Genomic DNA, 21878 nt, shown 5'->3' with positions numbered 1-21878 from the left:
CATCCATATCTGGGATTCTCTTTCGATTTTCTTATTGGCCAAGAAAAGACAAAATAAAGAAGAAAGAAAATTCAACGAAACAAAGCTCAACTCTTCTTTCGTCCCTCGCTCTCATGGCAGAAAAACTCCTCTCTCTTTGGGTTTTCCTTCTACTCCTGCATCCAGTAAAGCCAGCTGATGTAGCTACACCCTTGTTGGACGGGTTCAGGGGCGGGTTCAGTGCTGCCGGCAACAACTTGACCTTAGACGGCGTTGCAGCGGTTGAGAGCAATGGCGTACTTCAGCTAACAAACTACACCTCGACCAGGGCATCCGGCCACGCGTTTTATTCAAACCCAATCCAATTCAAGAACTCCAGCGGCGAAGTCATGTCCTTCTCCACCTCCTTCGCTTTCGCTATAATCGACCAGCCTGGGAAGCAAGGCGGCGATGGCCCCGCTTGGTTCCCAGGCGGCGATGGCCTCGCTTTCGCAATCTCTCCCGCAAGAGGGATTCCTGGGGGTAATCCAGGCTCTTATATTGGCCTCTTCAACGCCAGCAACAATGGGAAATTGTCGAACCACATATTAGCGGTCGAATTCGACACTTACATGAATGTAGAGCATGGTGAAACCGATAACAACCATGTTGCGGTCGACATCAATAGCATAAAATCCAACAAAACCGTTCCGGTCCCCTTTAATTTGACGAGTGGTCAGGTAATTCAGGCATGGATCGATTATAATTCGCCTACAAATCAACTGGATGTCAGGGTGGCGATGGACTCTGCCAAACCCAGTTCTATACTTTTGTCCGACAAAGTGAACCTCTCCGAAATTCTTAATGAATTCATGTACATCGGGTTTTCTGCTGGTACTGGTATATTCACGAGCTCGCATTATATCCTGGGGTGGAGCTTCAACGTGAATGGAGACGCTAAATCTCTCAATTTATCTCAACTTCCTAAGCTCCAGCTCCCCACTGCCACTGGGACCAAAAAGAATCGTAAAGGCCTAATCCTTGGCGTCTCAGTTTCATGTGCTTTGGCGGTGATTTTGCTTAGTGCTTTGACGTTTTACATCATCAGGAGGAAAAAGATGGCAGATGTGGTTGAGCCCTGGGAGCTTGATGTTGGTCCGCACAGATTTTCTCACGAAGAGCTCAAGAAAGCAACACGGGGTTTCAGAGACAAAGAGCTCCTTGGGTTCGGTGGGTTCGGTCGAGTTTATAAAGGAACTCTGCCAAATTCAAACACCCAAGTCGCTGTTAAGCGAATTTCGCATGAATCAAAGCAGGGCGTACGAGAATTCGCGTCGGAGATTACCAGTATTGGTCGTTTTCGTCATAAAAATTTGGTTCAATTGTTAGGATGGTGTCGGCAGCGAGGCGATCTGTTACTTGTTTATGATTTTATGCCTAATGGGAGCTTGGACAAGTACCTGTTTGATGAGCCTAAAACAATTCTGAGCTGGGAGCAAAGGTTCAAGATCATCAAAGGTGTGGCTTCAGGGCTTTTGTATTTACATGAAGGGTGGGAACAAACTGTGATTCACAGAGACATCAAGGCAGCGAATGTTTTATTAGATTCTGAGCTAAACGGACGGCTTGGTGACTTTGGTCTGGCTAAGTTATACGATCACGGCTCCAATCCAAACACCACCAGGGTGGTGGGCACGCTGGGTTATCTAGCGCCGGAGCTGACACGCACAGGCAAGTCTACAACCAGCTCAGATGTTTTTGCATTCGGTGCTTTGCTGCTTGAAGTGGTATGCGGGAGAAGACCCATTGAGCCTAAAGCATTGCCGGAGGAGCTCATGTTGGTGGAATGGGTGTGGGAGAAGTGGAGAGCAGGCTCAATTCTTGAGGTTGTAGACGCCAGGTTGGGCGGTGAGTTCAATAAGGTTGAGGCTGTTGTGGTAATCAAACTAGGCTTGATGTGTTCTAACAATGCGCCCAAGGCACGCCCCACCATGAGGCAAGCGGTGAGGTACTTGGAAGGGGAGGTGGCTCTGCCGGAGGCAGTGGAAGCCCCGGATGCATATGATGGAAAAATCGGAGGCGCTGCTGCTTCAGAATTTGTGGATTACTCTTATCCAACATCTTCATCGGCCGGCAATGATAGGGATGTTGATCTTGAAACTGGTTATTCCAGCTCACTTCTTTCAATTGCTTGATAGCCATGATAGAATCTCCGAGACTTTTTTGTTTTTGCATTTTCATTTCTTGTGTGTGGTTATGTTAGTAAATTTGTTGTGATGTAAATAGGTTAATAATTATATCATCGTTTTAGTTTTTCATCAGGGTGTAAGCATATATAGTAGTAGCTAGAGTTTGTATTTTTGGTTCAAGAATTCATTTGACATCTGCAAATGGGGGATGGTTTTATTGTATCCTTTTTGATATTCCATTTCCGAATAGAAGGGAAACAGAGAAGATGTATTATTGTAGGGTCTAAATTGAATTTCACATTTCAAGTAGTGATACATCTATTGAACAAAGTTGCTTGAAAGCTATGGCTTGAAAATGTTTGGTGAGATTCAACATTAAAATGGAAGAAGAGTAATTGAATAAAGTTCGACCAAGAGCTCCGATCCACCCACCAGCTGCAGCAGCAGCCTCTTCATTTCATTTTTCTACTTATTAGCGGTGGAAAAATAAAAAGCATCAATTGGTTCAAATAATTAGTCAAAGGAATGCTTGTTTGTTAAGTTTTAATTACACGATCATTTATTACTCTTTTAATAATTTTTCTAAGACATTTGAAGGAGGCCATGGTTTCTTTTGTAGGAACCAGCTTGGTGGGTTGCGCCCAACTCCCAGCTTTTCAACGTGCAAACTGCCAACTAAAACCTGTCCAGAAAACCCTACGTACATCACATGATTCCTAAACATCCTCCCCCGACAAATGTCAATTTTGCATCAATATAAACCAATTGCGTCGGTTTCACCTTTGTTTTATCATATCATATCGCTTTCCAAATTTAAACTACACACGTGTCCTGTGTCTAGACTACACTTTGAAGTGTATAGCCTAAGAATTGAAGACCAGCAAATCAAAATTGGTGTTTACTTAAATTACTTTGCAACGTCCAACTTGTAACAAACATATATAAAACATAGGATATCAAGATTATGATTGTAAAACCACTTATTTTTTAAAGGGTATAAGTAAAGTTTCTTCTATAAACTTTCTTCAGCAGCCTATAATATCCCAAGCAGTTCAGTGTCTTAATCATAATCATAAAGAAAAAAATAGCTATAATGCAGTATCTTAATCAGTTGGTGTCATAATCATAGAGAATAAATGCACAACATATTTAAAACATGAAAACCCCATGTGAAATTCAAGATGCATGTTTGTGCTTTTATAGGACGAGCTTTTAACATCCAAGAGGCCACCGGCCAACTTCTTTAGATGCTGTTTCTCTTGCCCTGTTTAGCTCTCGACATGCCCTGCTTTCCTTATCTGTTTTGCTTGCCGTGTATAGCTTTTTCACATGCTTTATTTTTTCTAGAGAAACTATTTGTTCTGCTTTGTCATTAGATTTGTAGCATCCACATCTACAGATCAGATTGCTGGCTTTTAAAAAATTTGTATGGAAGGAAGATAGGAGAAGAGTGTTTAGACTTTCTCATTTTTCTTAGCAGTTTCACTTGCCGCGTGTAGAAATTTATGTAAAATATAAAATAAGGGTGTAATAGGCGTAATCAGAGAAAGAAAAAATAGATAAAGAATTTTGGGTTGAAACTCTTAGCCCTTAGGGTTATAATTTTATTAAGGTAAAATACGTTTTTGGTACTTGTGGTTTAACACGATATCAAATGGATCTTTCAGTTTCAAAAAATATCACTAAAGATACTTGTATATATCTAATAAATGCGAATTGTACTTTTATTCACGTTTAGTCCAATGTTTTAACGTTGTGCCAAGTCAAACCAATAGATATATGTCTCATATGCTTCATTGATATAATTAAAAAAAAAAATTGGATGTAGCTTGTGCCACTCGGGCCAAAGGAGGTGGTCAAGCCAACCCAATTTTTTTTTTTTTTAATTATTAATGACGCATATAAAATATGTAGTAGTTGTTGATTGATTTGCCGTGGCACATATTAAATTATTTGACGAAAATATTAGCTGCCTATATTGGATGTAAACAAGTGTCATTTGTGATAGTTTTTGAAACTAAGTGCTCTGTTTGATGTCGTGCTAAACCACAAGTACCCACTCAAAATGTCTTTAACCATTTTCATTACATTGAACCATATGAAATTGTATTGCGCATTTAACCATTTTCATTACATTGAACTAAACGCTTATACGATTTTAAAAAGTAGCGATTTAAAAAACGTAATTTTTAAAATCGCACTTATTGAAATTGCACTCCCAAACGGGCCCTTACTTTGGACTCCACTTTACTTCTTATTTAAAATAAAAGAATTTATATATGATTATATGATTCAAAAAAGGAAAGATATGGGGGTAACGATTTGTATTAGTGTGTTGAGTTAGGGTGGTGTCAAGATATGGTATAAGATTATATACGTCGATCATCATTTTAATTAAATTTTATAGGCCCTTTAGTCCTAATCTGTTAATTTCATGTTAAAATTGTATCGAGTTTGCGAGTTGTATCAAAAATTATTATCCCTAAAAATTGCATGTCAAATTTAAATTGTGTCTAAATATGAATATAAATAAATCATCTACTAAGAACTTTCAACTATAATATGCTCATTTCCTACCAAATACACGTGGAGTAAGCTGAAAAAATGAGTGATTCTAGAAGTCTAAAAAGATGTGGCTATTAAAATCACTATTTGATCAAAATCCAATAATGATCAATCACAAGTTCAATGATGATTTTAATAGCCATATCATTTTTAAAGGGAATCAAGAAAGACATAAGAGAAACTTGCAGCATTACTCTAAAAAATTGACAATATTGAAGAAATGAAGTGAGACTCGAATGGCCTGTAATTGTGGGCTGGTGTTCAAACATAACATGAAGAGTTCCCATGTGAAATCAAATGGCCTGCGTAAAAAAAAAAAAGAAAAAAAAAGCCCTGTAATTGTGGGGTGGTGTTCAAACATAACCTGAAGATTCCATGTGAAATCAATTAATCAAGTAGCACGATTTCTGAGTGAGTTTCTCTTAGCGGAACTTGTTTGGGGTTAGGCCACTTCCTTTATGCAAAGTGCAACACACCACCATCCCACGTGGTTCTGAAGCTGGTTATCTCATGAATGATCGGAAACCAAGGCAAGGAGGTCCAAGATCCCGGGGCCCGTCTTTGTTTTAGGGCTGGTCCAACTACTAGGCGAGTTAGGTGGTCGCCTAGGCTCCAATTTAATAAGGTTCCAAATTAAAAATATTAATTAAAAAAAAATTCACTTATTACCCTCCATTTTCTTTAATTAAGGCCTCTAATTATGGTAAATAAGTAATTTTAAAAAGTCACAATTTAATAAGGCCCCAACTAATGAGTCCTAATAAAACAATTGCCATAAAATTAAAAAAAAAAAAAAAAAAAAAAAAAAGAAACACAGTCAATATATATGCTTAAATTAAGGCCACATATTAAATTTCAAAAAGGAATTAATATCATTTGATTTTTTAACATTTTAAAATAAATAAGGCTTAAAAAATTGATATCAATAAATAAGGGAATCAAATTACAATAAAGATATTCTTAAATAAAATACAATCTTAAACGGGTAGATATTATTTTTTGTCCTTTTTTTTTTGACATGTTCGCACAAGAGGAGGGAGGTGGATTCGAACTAGTGACCTCCACTTTATTAAGTGTGGTCCCAGCCGATTGAGCTACCTCTTAATCCAAGCCGATTAAGTGTGGTCCACTTTGTCACTTTTTTGTCCTTGTGAAGGGACAAACATAACCCTCAAATATATCTAACTGGAAATGATCAAGTTTGGACGATTGTGTCAAACGTTTAAAATCAAATAGAACATGGAAAGTTTACTCAATTAGAAAATGGAAAGTTTATTCAATCAACGATTGTGTCAAACGTTTAAAATCAAATAGAAGATGAAAAGTAAATAAATAAATGCTAGAAGATGGAAAGTTTTTAAAATATTTTATTCAATTACAAACTCCTCTCTTTATAAATTGCCATATTTTTCTTTTTATTCATATTCAAGCCTTATTCAGATTTGAATTTAATTGACAATAAATGTTACAGTTGCTTCTACCAAAAGAAGTTTTACAAAATTAAAATTGATAAAATCCTACCTAAGATCAACAATGTCACAAGAGAGATTAAATGGATTAATCATATTATCAATTGGAAAAAAAAAATGTTAGAAAATTTTGAATATAAAAACTTAATCAGTAATTTTGCATCCTAAAAAACGAGAAGATTAATTTTTAAATAAAAATATAATTAATATTAAAATAAATATTATATATAAAGCCCCACTTAAACTTTTACCCCAAGGCTTCAAAATATATCGGGTCGGGCCTGCTTTGTTCTATGGATCCGTTTGCAAGCGCTTACATCCATATCTGGGATTCTCTTTCGATTTTCTCATTGGCCAAGAAAAGACAAAATAAAGAAGAAAGAAAACTCAACGAAACAAAGCTCAACTCTTCTTTCGTCCCTCCCTCTCATGGCAGAAAAACTCCTCTCTCTCTGGGTTTTCCTTCTACTCCTGCATCCAGTAAAGCCAGCTGATGTAGCTACACTCTTGTTGGACGGGTTCAGCGGTGGGTTCAGTGCTGCCGGCAACAACTTGACCTTAGACGGTTTTGCAGCGGTTGAGAGCAATGGCGTACTTCAGCTAACAAACTACACCTCGAGATGGGCATCCGGCCACGCGTTTTATTCAAACCCAATCCAATTCAAGAACTCCAGCGGCGAAGTCATGTCCTTCTCCACCTCCTTCGCTTTCGCTATAATCCCCCCGCCTGGGAAGCAAGGCGGCGATGGCCTCGCTTTGTTCCCAGCCGGCGATGGCCTCGCTTTCGCAATCTCTCCCGCAAAAGGGATTCCTGGGGGTAATCCAGGCTCTTATATTGGCCTCTTCAACGCCAGAAACAATGGGAAATTGTCGAATCACATATTAGCGGTCGAATTCGACACTTACATGAATGCAGAGCATGGTGAAACCGATAACAACCATGTTGCCCTCGACATCAATAGCAAAAAATCCAACAAATCCGTTCCGGTCCCCTTTAATTTGACGAGTGGTCAGGTAATTCAGGCATGGATCGATTATAATTCGCCTACAAATCAATTGGATGTCAGGGTGGCGATGGACTCTGCCAAACCCAGTTCTATACTTTTGTCCGACAAAGTGAACCTCTCCGAAATTCTTAAAGAATCCATGTACATCGGGTTTTCTGCTGGTACTGGTATGTTCACGAGCTCGCATTATATCCTGGGGTGGAGCTTCAACGTGAATGGAGACGCTAAATCTCTCAATTTATCTCAACTTCCTAAGCTCCAGCTCCCCACTGCCACTAGGACCAAAAAGAATCGTAAAGGCCTAATTGTTGGCGTCTCAGTTTCATGTGCTTTGGCTGTGATTTTGCTTAGTGCTTTGACGTTTTACATCATCAGGAGGAAAAAGATGGCAGATGTGGTTGAGCCCTGGGAGCTTGATGTTGGTCCGCACAGATTTTCTCACGAAGAGCTCAAGAAAGCAACACGGGGTTTCAGAGACAAAGAGCTCCTTGGGTTCGGTGGGTTCGGTCGAGTTTATAAAGGAACTCTGCCAAATTCAAACACCCAAGTCGCTGTTAAGCGAATTTCGCATGAATCAAAGCAGGGCGTACGAGAATTCGCGTCGGAGATTACCAGTATTGGTCGTCTTCGTCATAGAAATTTGGTTCAATTGTTAGGATGGTGTCGGCAGCGAGGCGATCTGTTACTTGTTTATGATTTTATGCCTAATGGGAGCTTGGACAAGTACCTGTTTGATGAGCCTAAAACAATTCTGAGCTGGGAGCAAAGGTTCAAGATCATCAAAGGTGTGGCTTCAGGGCTTTTGTATTTACATGAAGGGTGGGAACAAACTGTGATTCACAGAGACATCAAGGCAGCGAATGTTTTATTAGATTCTGAGCTAAACGGACGGCTTGGTGACTTTGGTCTGGCTAAGTTATACGATCACGGCTCCAATCCAAACACCACCAGGGTGGTGGGCACGCTGGGTTATCTAGCGCCGGAGCTGACACGCACAGGCAAGTCTACAACCAGCTCAGATGTTTTTGCATTCGGTGCTTTGCTGCTTGAAGTGGTATGCGGGAGAAGACCCATTGAGCCTAAAGCATTGCCGGAGGAGCTCATGTTGGTGGAATGGGTGTGGGAGAAGTGGAGAGCAGGCTCAATTCTTGAGGTTGTAGACGCCAGGTTGGGCGGTGAGTTCAATAAGGTTGAGGCTGTTGTGGTGCTCAAACTAGGCTTGATGTGTTCCAACAATGCGCCCAAGGCACGCCCCACCATGAGGCAAGCAGTGAGGTACTTGGAAGGGGAGGTGGCTCTGCCGGAGACAGTGGAAGCCCCGGATGCATATGATGAAAAAATCGGCGGCGCTGCTGCTTCAGAATTTGTGGATTATTCTTATCCAACATCTTCATCGGCCGGCAATAAGAGGGATGTTGATCTTGAAACTGGTTATTCCAGCTCACTTCTTTCAATTCCTCGATAGCCATGATAGAATCTCCGAGACTTTTTTGTTTTTGCATTTTCATTTCTTCTGTGTGGTTATGTTAGTAAATTTATTGTGATGTAAATAGGTTAATAATTATATCAGCGTTTTAGTTTTTCATCAGGGTGTAAGCATATATAGTAGTAGCTAGAGTTTGTATTTTTGGTTCAAGAATTCATTGACATCTGCAAATGGGGGATGGTTTTATTGTATCCTTTTTGATATTCCATTTCCGAATAGAAGGGAAACAGAGAAGATGTATTATTGTAGGGTCTAAATTGAATTTCACATTTCAAGTAGTGATACATCTATTGAACAAAGTTGCTTGAAAGCTATGGCTTGAAAATGTTTGGTGAGATTCAACATTAAAATGGAAGAAGAGTAATTGAATAAGGTTTGACCAAGAGCTCCACCCACCAGCTGCAGCAGCAGCCTCTTCATTTCATTTTTCTACTTATTAGCGGTGGAAAAATAAAAAGCATCAATTGGTTCAAATAATTACTCAAAGGAATGCTTGTTTGTTAAGTTTTAATTACACGATCATTTATTACTCTTTTAATAATTTTTCTAAGACATTTGAAGAAGGCCATGGTTTCTTTTGTAGGAACCAGCTTGGTGGGTTGCGCCCTGTTACTTGAATACGTAATGGGGATAGATTATAGGTTTTGAGGGAACTTAGACCTTAGATTCAATGAGAACCTAGACCTTTTAGATTTTGAGGAAACCTAAAAACCCTTTTCAAACTCAAGGTTCGGAATTAATTTTCTGATTTCTTTTTATTAAAATATCATCATTTAAATAGGAAGATTACAATGACTTAGACTTTGAGTAAAACTCTTACACTGGAGATAAACCTAGAAAGATAACTAATGCAATCCTGACTCTAAAATAAATAACTAGATAATTGAAATACAAATAGACACATGTCTATCTCTAATCTAAAAATACTGATAACAAAACTAATTTAAATAAAATCTAATTCATTTTAAATATAAATCTACTATAATATAATATCTACTTTATCTCTATCTCTATGTTACTTCCATAACACGCCCAACTCCCATCTTTTCAACGTGCAAACTGCCAACTAAAACCTGTCTAGAAAACCCTACGTACATCGCATGATTCCTAAACATCCTCCCACGACAAATGTCAATTTTGCATCAATATAAACCTATTGCGTCGGTTTCACCTTTGTTTTTTCATATCATATCGCTTTCCAAATTTAAACTACACACGTGTCCAGACTACACTTTGAAGTGTAAAGCCTAAGAAGACCAGCAAATCAAAATTGGTGTTCACTTAAATGACTTTGCAACGTCCAACTTGTAACAAACATATATAAAACATATGATATATATCAAGATTATGATTGTAAAACCACTTATTTTAAAAGGGTATAAGTAAAGTTTCTCCTATAAAATTTCTTCGGCAGCCTATATCCCAAGCAATTCAGTGTCTTAATCATAATCATAAAGAAAAAAGTAGCTATAATATGCTGTATCTTAATCAGTTGCTGTCATAATCATAGAGAATAAATGTACAACATATTTAAAACATGAAAACCCTCATGTGAAATTCAAGATGCATGTTTGTGCATATATAGTACGAGCTTTTAACATCCAAGAGGCCACGGGCCAACTTCTTGAGATGCTGTTTCTCTTGCCTTTGTGTAGCTTTTGACATGCCCTGCTTTCCTTCTCTGTTTTGCTTGCCGCTTATAGCTTTTTCACATGCTTTATTTTTTCTAGAGAAACTATTTGTTCTGCTTTGTCATTAGATTTGTAGCATCCACATCTACAGATCAGATTGCTGGTTTTTAAAAAATTTGTATGGAAGGAAGATAGGCGAAGAGTGTTTTTTTCTTTCTCATTTTTCTTAGCAGTTTCACTTGCCGCGTGTAGATATTTACGTAAAATATAAAATAAGGGTGTAATAGGCGTAAGCAAAGAAAGAAAAAATAGATAAAGAATTTTGGGTTGAGACTCTTAGCCCTTAGGGTTATAATTTTATTAAGGTCAAATACATTTATGGTACTTGGGGTTTAACACAATATCAAATGGATCATTCCGTTTCAAAACATATCACTGAAGATACTTGTATATATCTAATAAATGCGAATTGTACTTTTATTCATGTTTAGTCCAATATTTTAACGGTATACCAAGTCAAACCAATAAGCAACTGATATACGTCCTATATGCTTCATTAATATAATTTTTTTAAAAAAAATGGGTGTAGTTTGTGCCACTTGGGCCAAAGGGAGGTGGTCAAGCCAACCCAATTTTTTTTAAAAAAAAATAAATAAATAAATTGTCAAAGACGTATATAAAATATGTAATAGTTGTTGATTGATTTGATGTGGCACGCATTAAATTATTAGACGAAAATATTAGCTGCCTATATTGGATGTAAACAAGTGTCATTTGCGATAGTTTTTGAAACAAAGTGCTCTGTTTGATGTTGTGTTAAACCACAAGTACCCACTCGAAATGTCTTTTAACCATTTTCATTACATTGACCCATATGAAATTGTATTGTGCATTTGACAGTATTTATGGAGGAATTAAGGTGTAGGAAATAAGGCAAGATAAACCAAATAAAATAAGGAATTGATGAAGACCTACAAGAAAACTAAATCAATAAAATTATTCTAAATTCCCCTCAAACTCAAAAGAAAATAGATTATTTTATATATAAAAGGTATTCGGCACGGTAATCATAAAAAATTGATAGTGAGCTCGGCCTTATGAGAGGAAAGCCTGATGTGAGCTGAGACGGGCTTTGAGTGCAATCTAAACTCAAAAAGGTTCATTATCGTAAGATCAACATACATTTCTGAATTCTGACAGAAGTTTAAGTTATTTTGCGATAACCCATTATACAAACAGTTGAGAGACAAATTAGTGCAGTGTCCAATAAAAGATACCCTTTATGCTGTTGCCCATCATGCTATATATGTTTCAGCTAAGTATGTTCTCAAATATAATCAAGCTCAGAGGATAAAGGCCCCACGAAATTGCACAAGAAATTCCAATTCCAGATTATTAAGTAAGTGGCTAATATAGCATTATTTAGCTTAAATCCAAAGGCTACGTACCCAACAGCCAACTACAAGTCTCTGTCCAAAGTTCTTTCCTAGGCAACGTTTATATGTTGTATGATTGTCTTATGTTATATGCATGCTTCTTTGGGATTCAAGAACCCCTCGATTACTAAAAGAGAGAGTTTCAAGCCCTTGGGGCCAATGAAATCATGCATTAACCTCAAGCTTATGAAAATATTGAAGGGTTTCTGCCTAGGTAATGGGTGGAAGGGAAAGCGGGAAGCCCAGAAAAAGAGGAACAAAAAAATGACCATCGGTTGGTTCTCTCAAAACCCAAGAGAAGGGATGTTTAGAATCCATGCAGCCCAGCTGAGGTTTAGTTGCTAGGCAAACCTTCCCCCTTTCAAGCCCAATGGAAAAACTCCACCTTTTTCAGGGGGTATCCGAGGAACTTGGGCAGCAGCAGTGGATGTCATTACGATTTACCACCAAGACTCTCTCTAATCTCTATCATGCATGGCAGCATGGGGCCTCAAAAGCACCAATCACACTCGTGGGGCGTGGCAGATTCTAGCCACCCAAACAAAGTCTGAGGGAAAAACAGAACAGAACAAGAAAAAGGCACTTCCCACTATATAGTGCTTTTTTTATGTCAAGTCCTAGTCTTTACAAATATTTTCAAGGGAAAAATTAAATTTAGTCCCTAAATTTTCAGGAATAAAATTCTCTCAATTTCAAGTATTAAGCCATTTCACTTTTTATTTAACCAGATTTAATTTGGTTAAATAGGAATTTGGAGGTGCATGATTCCTCAAAATTTGATATTGATGCTCTGTTTAAACAGATAATTAATTCTAGTGTTTGTTCTCATCAGGCGCACAGACAGGCAACCTGGAAGCATGTTAACTCCTCAAATGATATATAGCTGGGTGGAAGCTCCTCCGGGAGCTCTCAAAATCAATTTTGATGTTGATGTACCTTCTTCCTTCTCAGTGGCAGAAGCAATTTGTAAATGGTGACTATCTGCACTAGAAAGTTCATACTCCATTAATGTCTCAGAAGATGAAATGTTTGCTGCTCTCATTGGTCTTGACCTAATCTCTTCTTTGAGGTCTTGTCCTATCTTCATAGAAGGAGATTCTCTTGTCACTATCCTGGCTATCAACAACCGAAGCTTTCACATATTGGAGATCTCTTTCTCTAAAATAATAACATACAGGAAAACTTCACTTTTGTCACTGAACTTTCACTTAATTTTATAAATCTTTCATAAGCTTTTAAATCTCTCATTTTGGACTCGTAAACTTTTAATTACTCTCAATGTGGACCCTCCGTGAGATTCTAAACGTTACATGACGTTTATACCCCTGACTTTAGTATAAAATTTCAACTTCCAAACATTTTTTTTTATTTTTAAAAAAATGAAAATCAAGGACATTTTAGTTTTTTTTTTTTTTTGTACTTTTAACGGCTAAAATTAACGGAAGGGTTCTAATTGAAAGTAATTGAAAGTTCAGGAGTCCAAAATTAAAGATTTAGAAGTTCAAGGGAGGTTTGTAAAATCGGGTGAAAGTTTAGGAAGCCAAAGTAAAGTTTCCCCTAACATTTATATTCTGCTTAACAAATATTTAGCTAAATTTTAATTAATTAATTAATTTTTTTAAGAAAATTTTAGCTATCCACTTTTTCAAAGCACATATATTTGACTAAGGACTTGTTTGATATTGCGTTTGAGAGGCTTAAAAATGCTTTTAACACTTAAAATGTCCGTTTAAAAAAAAAAAAGTACTCGTTTAGTAAAAAAAAAACACTTTTAAGAGTTCAAAAAGCTGAAAAATGGCCAAAACACATTTTTAGTAAAAGCTTAAAAATAAAGCTTTTGTCCAAAAACTCTTTTTGATTTACAAGCTCTATTTCTCAAACACAATCACAAACAAACTCTAAACAGTTTAACTATTAACTTTTATTTTTTCATTTAAAATATTATTTATTTATCTACTTTCTCCTTTCTCAAAAAAGAGAGACAATAAGATTGATTTATTATTATTATTATATATGAATTGTTGTTGAGCACTACAGTATCTCAACAAACTTTTAGCTCTTTAACTAATCGAATGTGGAGTTTTTTTTCTACATGACTCAACAAAATAGCCACATGTTAGTGCTTTTATACCTGAAAAATTAAGCATTTATTTATTTTCTATAAGGCGTAAACAATTTTGTTAAAAAAAAAAAAAAATCTAAAAATCATTTTTAGATTTTTTTTTTTCTTCAGAAAATTGTTTTAAAAAGTAAATTATTATCAGATATTTCCGAAAAAAAAAAAAAAAAATTGTATTATTTTGATTTGAAATGAAAGAAATAAACATTAAATTAATCTCGTGGTTAAAATTCTCTCCTATCTTATCTTGATTCTAGATTCATTTCTTTTTTTCTTTTTTCGTGTGGCGTGCGGCAAATTCTCATAATATTTCCGTACTAAAATCATCATGACTCGCAATAGGCCATGGGCGCATCAGAGTCACCATTTAGAGGAAAAAACGATGAGAGGACAAATCCTTGATGGGGACTTTTGTGAAGACATTTTTGGAAATATTGGTTGCAATCATGCTGCTTTTGTGGAATTTTCGGGATTTTTTTACAGTCCCCACCACAAAATGCGACCACAATAAACAAGTATGGATGGCTTACATTAGAAATGGGGAGTTAAATCTCTTAGGTCAATTTTTTTTTTTTGGCGTACACCCGACAATATGATAAATATTCTAATTGAAATAAGATAGATTGTGAGAGTTGCTGTTCGAATTTATCTTTTGTAATATCACATTGTTGACAAAAGGGAAACTTGTCCAATCGATTGAGAAATGATTAATGGTCATGAATTTGAGTGACTACCAAATTCTCTTAAGCCGTGGGTATCGGTTAGTATTAAGGACAAGTCATTGGAAAATTAGGTGAAACAATAAGTTTCAATACAACAAATGTGCTATTTTAATTTTGCTAGAAATAATGATGAATATAATCATTTGATTCATACTTTTAAGGATATGAATTTAGATGTTCTTGGTTGGGTTCAAGTGGGACAGGCAGATTAGGCAATGGCAAATGCAGCTAATCAAGACAGGTTAATAAATGTTATCCATTCCATCATCATCGAGTGACTTTTTTCTTTTGCAATTCCTAATCAAAGATAGGGGATCCGAGGAGGTAAACAATTGGACATCTTCTATTGAAGTCTTAATATGTTGTGTAAAGAAGTTACTTAAGTGGATAATATTATATTAGTAATGATTCGTCATTATGAATATCTAACACAAATATGACACTTGACGTTTACAGGTGAATTTACAACACATTTACTCATTATATAAACAACGATTTCACAGATCCATTACTAATTATGACAACACTTTCTCTTTTTAACAAGTAATTTGTCTTAATTTTTTTAAAAAAATTACAAAACATGGGGATTATTGACAAAATCCATGGCATCCTTGGGAGAAAGAGAAAACCATAAAACAGTTTTACAGCCGTCCAAGCAAATAAAGTTTTTTTTCAAATTGAGTGTATATTTTTTTCTCTATCTAATTTATGATTAACATTATATATATTTTTTTATCTCATAATTATCTCATATTACTAAAGTGGCAATTCCAATTAACTGTTAAATTTTATGGCATTACTTTATCTATGAAACTGATATGAGTAATGTTATATATCATATTTTATTATAAAACTATCTCACAATGACAATCCCAACTAACTATTGAATTTATTTTTAGGTTAAATACTCTTTTGCCCCTTAGGGTTTCAACATTTTTTTTTTATTTTTTTATGAAGATTTCATTTTTATCACAGGGAGTACATGTGGTTTTCATAAAGACCAAAGATGTTATCTCCGTTAAAATTCCGTCTAAAACTTAACGGAATGCCACGTCAGCACCAATCAAATGCCGCCACGTGCCTAGGGCTGGCTGGGCAGCCACCCCAACAGGGTGGGGCTAGCTCGTCGGCCACCCCCTCGCCAGCCACCCCATAGGCCATGGGATGGCCGGCGAGCCACCCATAAACCACCTTTTCTTTTTTCCTTTCAAAATGACATCGTTTTGGGGGCACTTTTTTAATTGATTTTTTCTTTTCTTTTCAAAGCGGCATTTTAGTAATTTAACCTTGCCAAAATGATGTAGTTTTGAATTTTTCATCCTATTTGAAGGTAATGACTAACAGACTAACCAAATTATAACTGTTTAGTAGTTTTTGGTCTACTTTATCACTTTTTGAATATTAGAGAGCTAAAATAAAAATAACTAGTAATTTGGGGTGCTAAATTCTATTTGTCCCTAATTTAATCTTTTCTTTGAGATCTTGTCCTGTCTTCATAGATAGAAGGAGATTCTCTCGTCACTATCCTGTCTATCAACAACCGAAGCTTCTTCGCATATTGGAGATCTCTTTCTCTAAAATAGTAACACCTAAATAAATATTTAGCTACATTTTAACTAAAAAATCATTTTTTATTTAGTTATTCACTTTTTCAAATAATAACCTATATCTAGGCGGTTTAGCTCTCAACTTTTGCCTTTTCATTTAAAACATTATTTATTTATCTACATACCAAATTCTCCAAAAAGAGAAATAATAAGATTGATTTTATTATTATTATTATTATTAATTGTTGAGCTACCGTGAGCACCGTAGTATCTCAACAAACTTTTAGCCACTTTAACTAACCAAATGTGAAGTTTTTTTCTACATGACTCAACAAAATAGCCACATGTAAATGCTTTTATATCTGAAAAATTAGCATTTATTTATTTTCTAGAAGGCGTAAACAATTTTGTTAAAAGAAAAAATCTAAAAAAGTGCGTATACTGTGTTTTTTTGGAGGTAATTTTACTTACCTCTATGAAGTTACGTGCCTTTTACAAACACCTCTCAATGTTCAAAGTCTCTCATTTTGGTATATCGAACTTTGATTTCCTTCCACTTTTTCCATTTCGTTATAATGTTTTGTTAAATCAAAACGAAAATGTGTGAAATTACTAAAATACTCTTATTAAAATTACTCTATTCCATAGTTTAATTTAATTGTAATTTATAACCGATGGGAAAAAATAGAAAAAAATCAAAGTTCGATTTATCAAAGTAAGAGACTTTGAACATTAGTAACGTATTTACAAAAGGTGTGTAACTTCATGGAGTAAGTGAAATTATTATTATTATTTTCAGAAACACATTTTGTATTTTGTGTTTTAAAAAGTAAATTATTATCGGATATTTTCAAAAAAAAAAAAATGTATTATTTTGTTTTCAAAAGAGAGAAATAAACATTAATTAATCTCGTGGTTAAAATTCTCTCCTATCTTATCTTGATTCTAGATTCATTTCTTTATTTCTTATTCATTGTGCCGTGCGGCAAATTCTCATAATATTTCCGTACTAAAATCATCATGATTCGCAATAGTCGGTGGGCGCATCACAGTCACCCATTTAGAGGAAAAAACGATGAGAGGACAAATCCTTGATGGGGACTTTTGCGAAGACATTTTTGGAATATTCTTGGACAATTAGTGCAACCATGCTGCTTTTGTGGAATTTTCGGGATTTTTTCACATTCTCCGCCACAAAATGAACAAGTATGGCTTACTTGCGTTAGAAATGGGGAGTTAAATCAAAGGTCACATGTCTTAGGTCACTTTCCTTGGTCGTACACCCGATAATATGATAAATATTTTAATTGAAATAAGATAAATTGTAAGAGTTACAGTTCGAATTCAGTCTCTTTTATAATTACCATATTGTTGACAAAAGGGGCACTCTTTCAATCAATTGAAAAATCAGATTAATAGTTAGAAATTTGAGTAATTGCCAAATTCTCTTACGCCGTGGTTATCGGTTAGTATTAAGGACAAATCACAAAATGCAACCGCAATGAACAAGTATGGATGACTTACATTAGAAATGGGGATTTAAATCAAAGGTCACATGTCTTAGGTCAATTTTCTTTGGCATACACCCGACAATATGATTAATATTTCAATTGAAATAAGATAGATTGTGAGAGATACTGTTCGAATTTATAGTCTCTTTTGTAATACCACATTGTTGACAAAAGGGGAAAACCATCCAATCGATTAAGAAATTAGATTAATGGTCATAAAATTTGAGTGATTGCCAAATTCTCTTACGCCGTGGGTATCGGTTAGTATTAAGGACAAATCATTGAAAAATTAAGTGAAACAATAAATTTCAATACAACAAATGTGCTATTTTAATTTTGCTAGAAATAATGGTGAATATAATCATTTGATTCATACTTTTAAGGACATGAATTTAGATGTTCTTGGTTGGGTTCAAGTGGGACAGGCAGATTAGGCAATGGCAAATGCAGACAGGTTAATAAATGTTATCCATTCCATCATCATCGAGTGACTTTTTTCTTTTTCAATTCCTAATCAAAGATAGGGGATATGAGGAGGTAAACAATATTGAAGTCTTAATATGTTGTGTAAAGACGTTACTTAAGTGGATAATATTATATTAGTAATGACTCGTCATTATGAATATCTAACACAAATATGACACTTGACGTTTACAGGTGAATTTACTACACATTTACTCATTATATAAACAGTGATATCACAAGTCCATTACTAATTATGACAGCACTTTCTCTTTTTAACAAGTAATTTGTCTTAATTTTTTTTTTAAAAAAAAAATTACAAAACATGGGGATTATGGACAAAATCCCGGGCATCGTTGGGAGAAAGAGAAAACCATAAAATAGTTTTACAGCCGTCCAAGCAAACAAAGTTTTATTTCAAATTGAGTGGATATATTTTTTCCCAATATATATATATATATATATATATATATATATATATCGTAATTATCTTACATTGCTAAAGTGACAATCCCAATTAACTCTTAAATTTTATGGCATTACTTTATCTATTAAACTGATATGAGTAATATTATATATCACATTTTATCATACAACTATCTCACAATGACAGTCCCAACTAACTATTGAATTTATGTTTAGGTTAAATACTCTTTTGCCCCCTAGGGTTTAAACACTTTTTTTTTTTTTCTCTCCTTAAGGTTTCATTTTTATCACAGAAGTATATGTTGTTTTCATAAAGACCAAGATAGTACCTCCATTAAAATTTCGCCCAAAACTTAACAGAGTGCCACGTCAACACCAATCAAATGTCGCCACGTGTCATATAATTAATTTTTAAAAAAAATTAAAAAGATTAAAAAATATATTTAAAAAAAAATTGGGGTGATGGTGATTGTAGCCACCCCTTGGCCATGGGGTGGCCAGCCCCATCTGGAGGTTTGGGAGTAGTCGAAACCACTCCCAGTGGCCTGACATGGTCACAACTGAGAATAGCAGGTTGGAGACTCCATTGCATGAAGCTTGTCGTCATGGGAATTTGAAGGCGGCGATGCTGCTGATTGACACCAATCATGGGCAGCTTGTAAGCTTAACTCCGACAGGCAGTGCGCGTTGTTCATGGCATGCAGTCGTGGGCATCTCAAGGTGATCCAATTCCTTTTGAGTAGGCCATGGATGCGAGGGCTGGTTCGGCCACCCTCAATTTTTTTTTTTTTTTTTTAAAATCTATATTTTTAATCTTTTTAATTTTTTTATAAAAAAATTAATTGTATGACACGTGGCGATATTTGATTGATGCTGATATGGTGTTCCGTTAAGTTTTGGACGGAATTTTAATAGAAGTACCATCTTGATCTTTATGAAAACCACATGCACTTCTTGTGATAAAAATGAAATTTTAAGAAAAGAAAAAAAATGGTTGAAACCCTAAGGGGCAAAAGAGAATTTAAACCTTTATTTTTTTCTTTATTTTTTTAATAAAAATTTATCAAAAAATTGGTTGCAACTAGCACATTAACATTATGAGATAAAAATTTTAACAATGACTAATTCAAGGATCGGTTGTGATTATTATTATTATTTTTTTGATATGTTCGCACAAGAGAGGGGAAATAATTCAAACTAGGAACTTCCGCTTCATTATGCGTGGTCCCAACCGATTAAACTTCATTACTAATTCAAGGATCAGTTGTGATTATTACATCAGCATTATTAGATAAAAATTTAATTTATATTATTGTTCATGATCATCATTGTAGAATAAAAATATAGTATTGCTCTTACTTTGTTGAAATATATATATATATAAAATTACCAAAAAAAAAAAATTATATATGTGTTTTAAATACGTATGAATTAATTAAATTGCCGACCATGTGGGGCACGTGAAGTCGCCCTCGAGGACTATGTGATAAGTGATTGTAGCCAAGAGAGCGGCGGGTTTCAGACTGGGGGCAGGTCTAGTGCTTCTAAAACAAGACCCTAGGATTGCAATTTGCAACTACTTCTAGAGGGATTACACGTCACCTCGTAGCAACTCTTTTGCGACAGTCTCATTTTTAATTACTACAAATGACCGCGCTCAATATGAAAAATTGTGAGAGTTTTTAAAATATTAATTAAATAATTAAATTTATTTTCTTATTAATGTAAGTGAATTAAATTCACTTTGGATTCCACTTTACTTCTTATTTAAAATAAAAGAATTTATAAATTATTATATATGATTCAAAAAAGAAAGATTTTGGGGGTGGCAATCAAGGACTGGATTGAACTAGAAACTATTATGAGTAGGGGGGTTAACAAATTTTGCTACTGAGAGTTAGTACCTTATAATTTTGTTTTTACCTTAAAAATGTTTAGCTGTTTGGAGTTGAGGGGGGCCATGGCATATGCTAGTCCCCCCTCCCTCCATCCCCAAGGGCAATTCATATTAGTGTGTTGAGTTTGGGTAGTGTCAAAATATAGTATAAGATTATACAAGTTAACCATAATTTGAGCAGTTTAATTGAATTTTATAGACTACTTAATCATAATTCATTAATTTCATGTTAAAATTATATCAGGTTTACGAGTTGTATAAAAAATTATCATTCATAAAGATCGGCTTATCAAATTTGAATTATATTGAAACATGAATATAATTATATAAATAAATAAATAAATCATCTAAAAAGACCTTTCAACTATAATATGCTCATAATTAGAAAAAAAAAAAAAAAACACTATAATATGCTCATATCTTACCAAATTCACGTGGAGTAAGCTGGAAAAATTGACATTGAAGCAATGAAGTGAGACTCAAATGGCCTGTAATTGTGGGGTGGTGTTCAAACATAACCTGAAGAGTTTCCATGTGAAATCGATTAATCAAGTAGCACGATTTCTGAGTTTCTCTTCGCAGCACTTTTTCGAGTAGGCCACTTCCTTTATGCAAAGTGCAAGACACCACCATCCCACGTGGTTCTGAAGCTGGTTGTCTCAATGATCGGAAACTAAGGCAAGGTCCGTGAAGACGACGAAGTCCCGGGGCCAGGGGCCAGTAGGTCAACCCGTCTTTGTTCTAGGGATTCGTTTGCAAGCGCTTACATCCTTATCTGGGATTCTCTTTCGATTTTCTTATTGGCCAAGAAAAGAAAAAATAAAGAAAGAAAATTCAACGAAACAATTTCTCAAACATCTACGCGCTCACCCACCATATTAAATTCATTTACCACCCTGAATTTCTTCTGCCTCACAAAGCTCAACTCTTCTTTCCTCCCTCCCTCTCATGGCAGAAAAAGTCTTCTCTCTCTGGGTTTTCCTTCTACTCCTGCATCCAGTAAAGCCAGCTGATGTAGCTACACCCTTGTTGGACGGGTTTAGCAGCGGGTTCAGTGCTGCGGGCAACAACTTGACCTTAGACGGCGTTGCAGCGGTTGAGAGCAATGGCGTACTTCAGCTAACAAACTACGACACGACCATGGCACCCGGCCACGCGTTCTATTCAAACCCAATCCAATTCAAGAACTCCAGCGGCGAAGTCATGTCATTCTCCACCTCCTTCGCTTTCGCTATAATCCCCCAGCCTGGGAAGCAAGGTGGCGATGGCCTCGCTTTCGCAATCTCTCCCGCAAAAGGGATTCCTGGGGCTAATGCGGGCTCTTATATTGCCCTCTTCAACTCCAGCAACGATGGGAACTCCTCGAACCGCATATTAGCGGTCGAATTCGACACTTACATGAATGCAGAGTACGGTGAAACCGATAACAACCATGTTGCCGTCGACATCAATA

General features: G+C 35.7%; 3 protein-coding genes across 3 annotated transcripts; all 3 read left to right on the top strand.

Annotated features, from left to right (window-relative positions):
* The first annotated feature begins 86 nt into the window (after positions 1-86).
* Positions 87-2421, top strand: LOC132187565 (L-type lectin-domain containing receptor kinase S.4-like). Its single transcript, XM_059601914.1, has one exon. It carries the CDS (start codon positions 114-116, stop codon positions 2151-2153), a length of 2040 nt encoding a protein of 679 aa, XP_059457897.1. The 5' UTR covers positions 87-113; the 3' UTR covers positions 2154-2421.
* A 4087-nt stretch (positions 2422-6508) lies between these two features.
* LOC132187489 (L-type lectin-domain containing receptor kinase S.4-like) lies at positions 6509-8915 on the top strand. The gene has a single exon (XM_059601817.1). The coding sequence runs from the start codon at positions 6611-6613 to the stop codon at positions 8651-8653; it is 2043 nt and encodes a 680-aa protein (XP_059457800.1). The 5' UTR covers positions 6509-6610; the 3' UTR covers positions 8654-8915.
* Positions 8916-20909: 11994 nt separating this feature from the next.
* On the top strand, positions 20910-21874 carry LOC132188104 (L-type lectin-domain containing receptor kinase V.9-like; the record flags this gene model as incomplete). Its single annotated transcript, XM_059602510.1, has 1 exon — positions 20910-21874. A coding segment is annotated over exon 1 (501 nt), but the record flags the coding sequence as incomplete, so codon positions are not given.
* Positions 21875-21878: the final 4 nt, after the last annotated feature.

Source organism: Corylus avellana, chromosome ca7 (genome assembly GCF_901000735.1).
Source record: "Corylus avellana chromosome ca7, CavTom2PMs-1.0".
Lineage (NCBI taxonomy): Eukaryota > Viridiplantae > Streptophyta > Magnoliopsida > Fagales > Betulaceae > Corylus > Corylus avellana.
The sequence above is the reverse complement of the archived record's forward strand: the minus strand, read 5'-3'. Positions and strand labels throughout refer to the sequence as shown.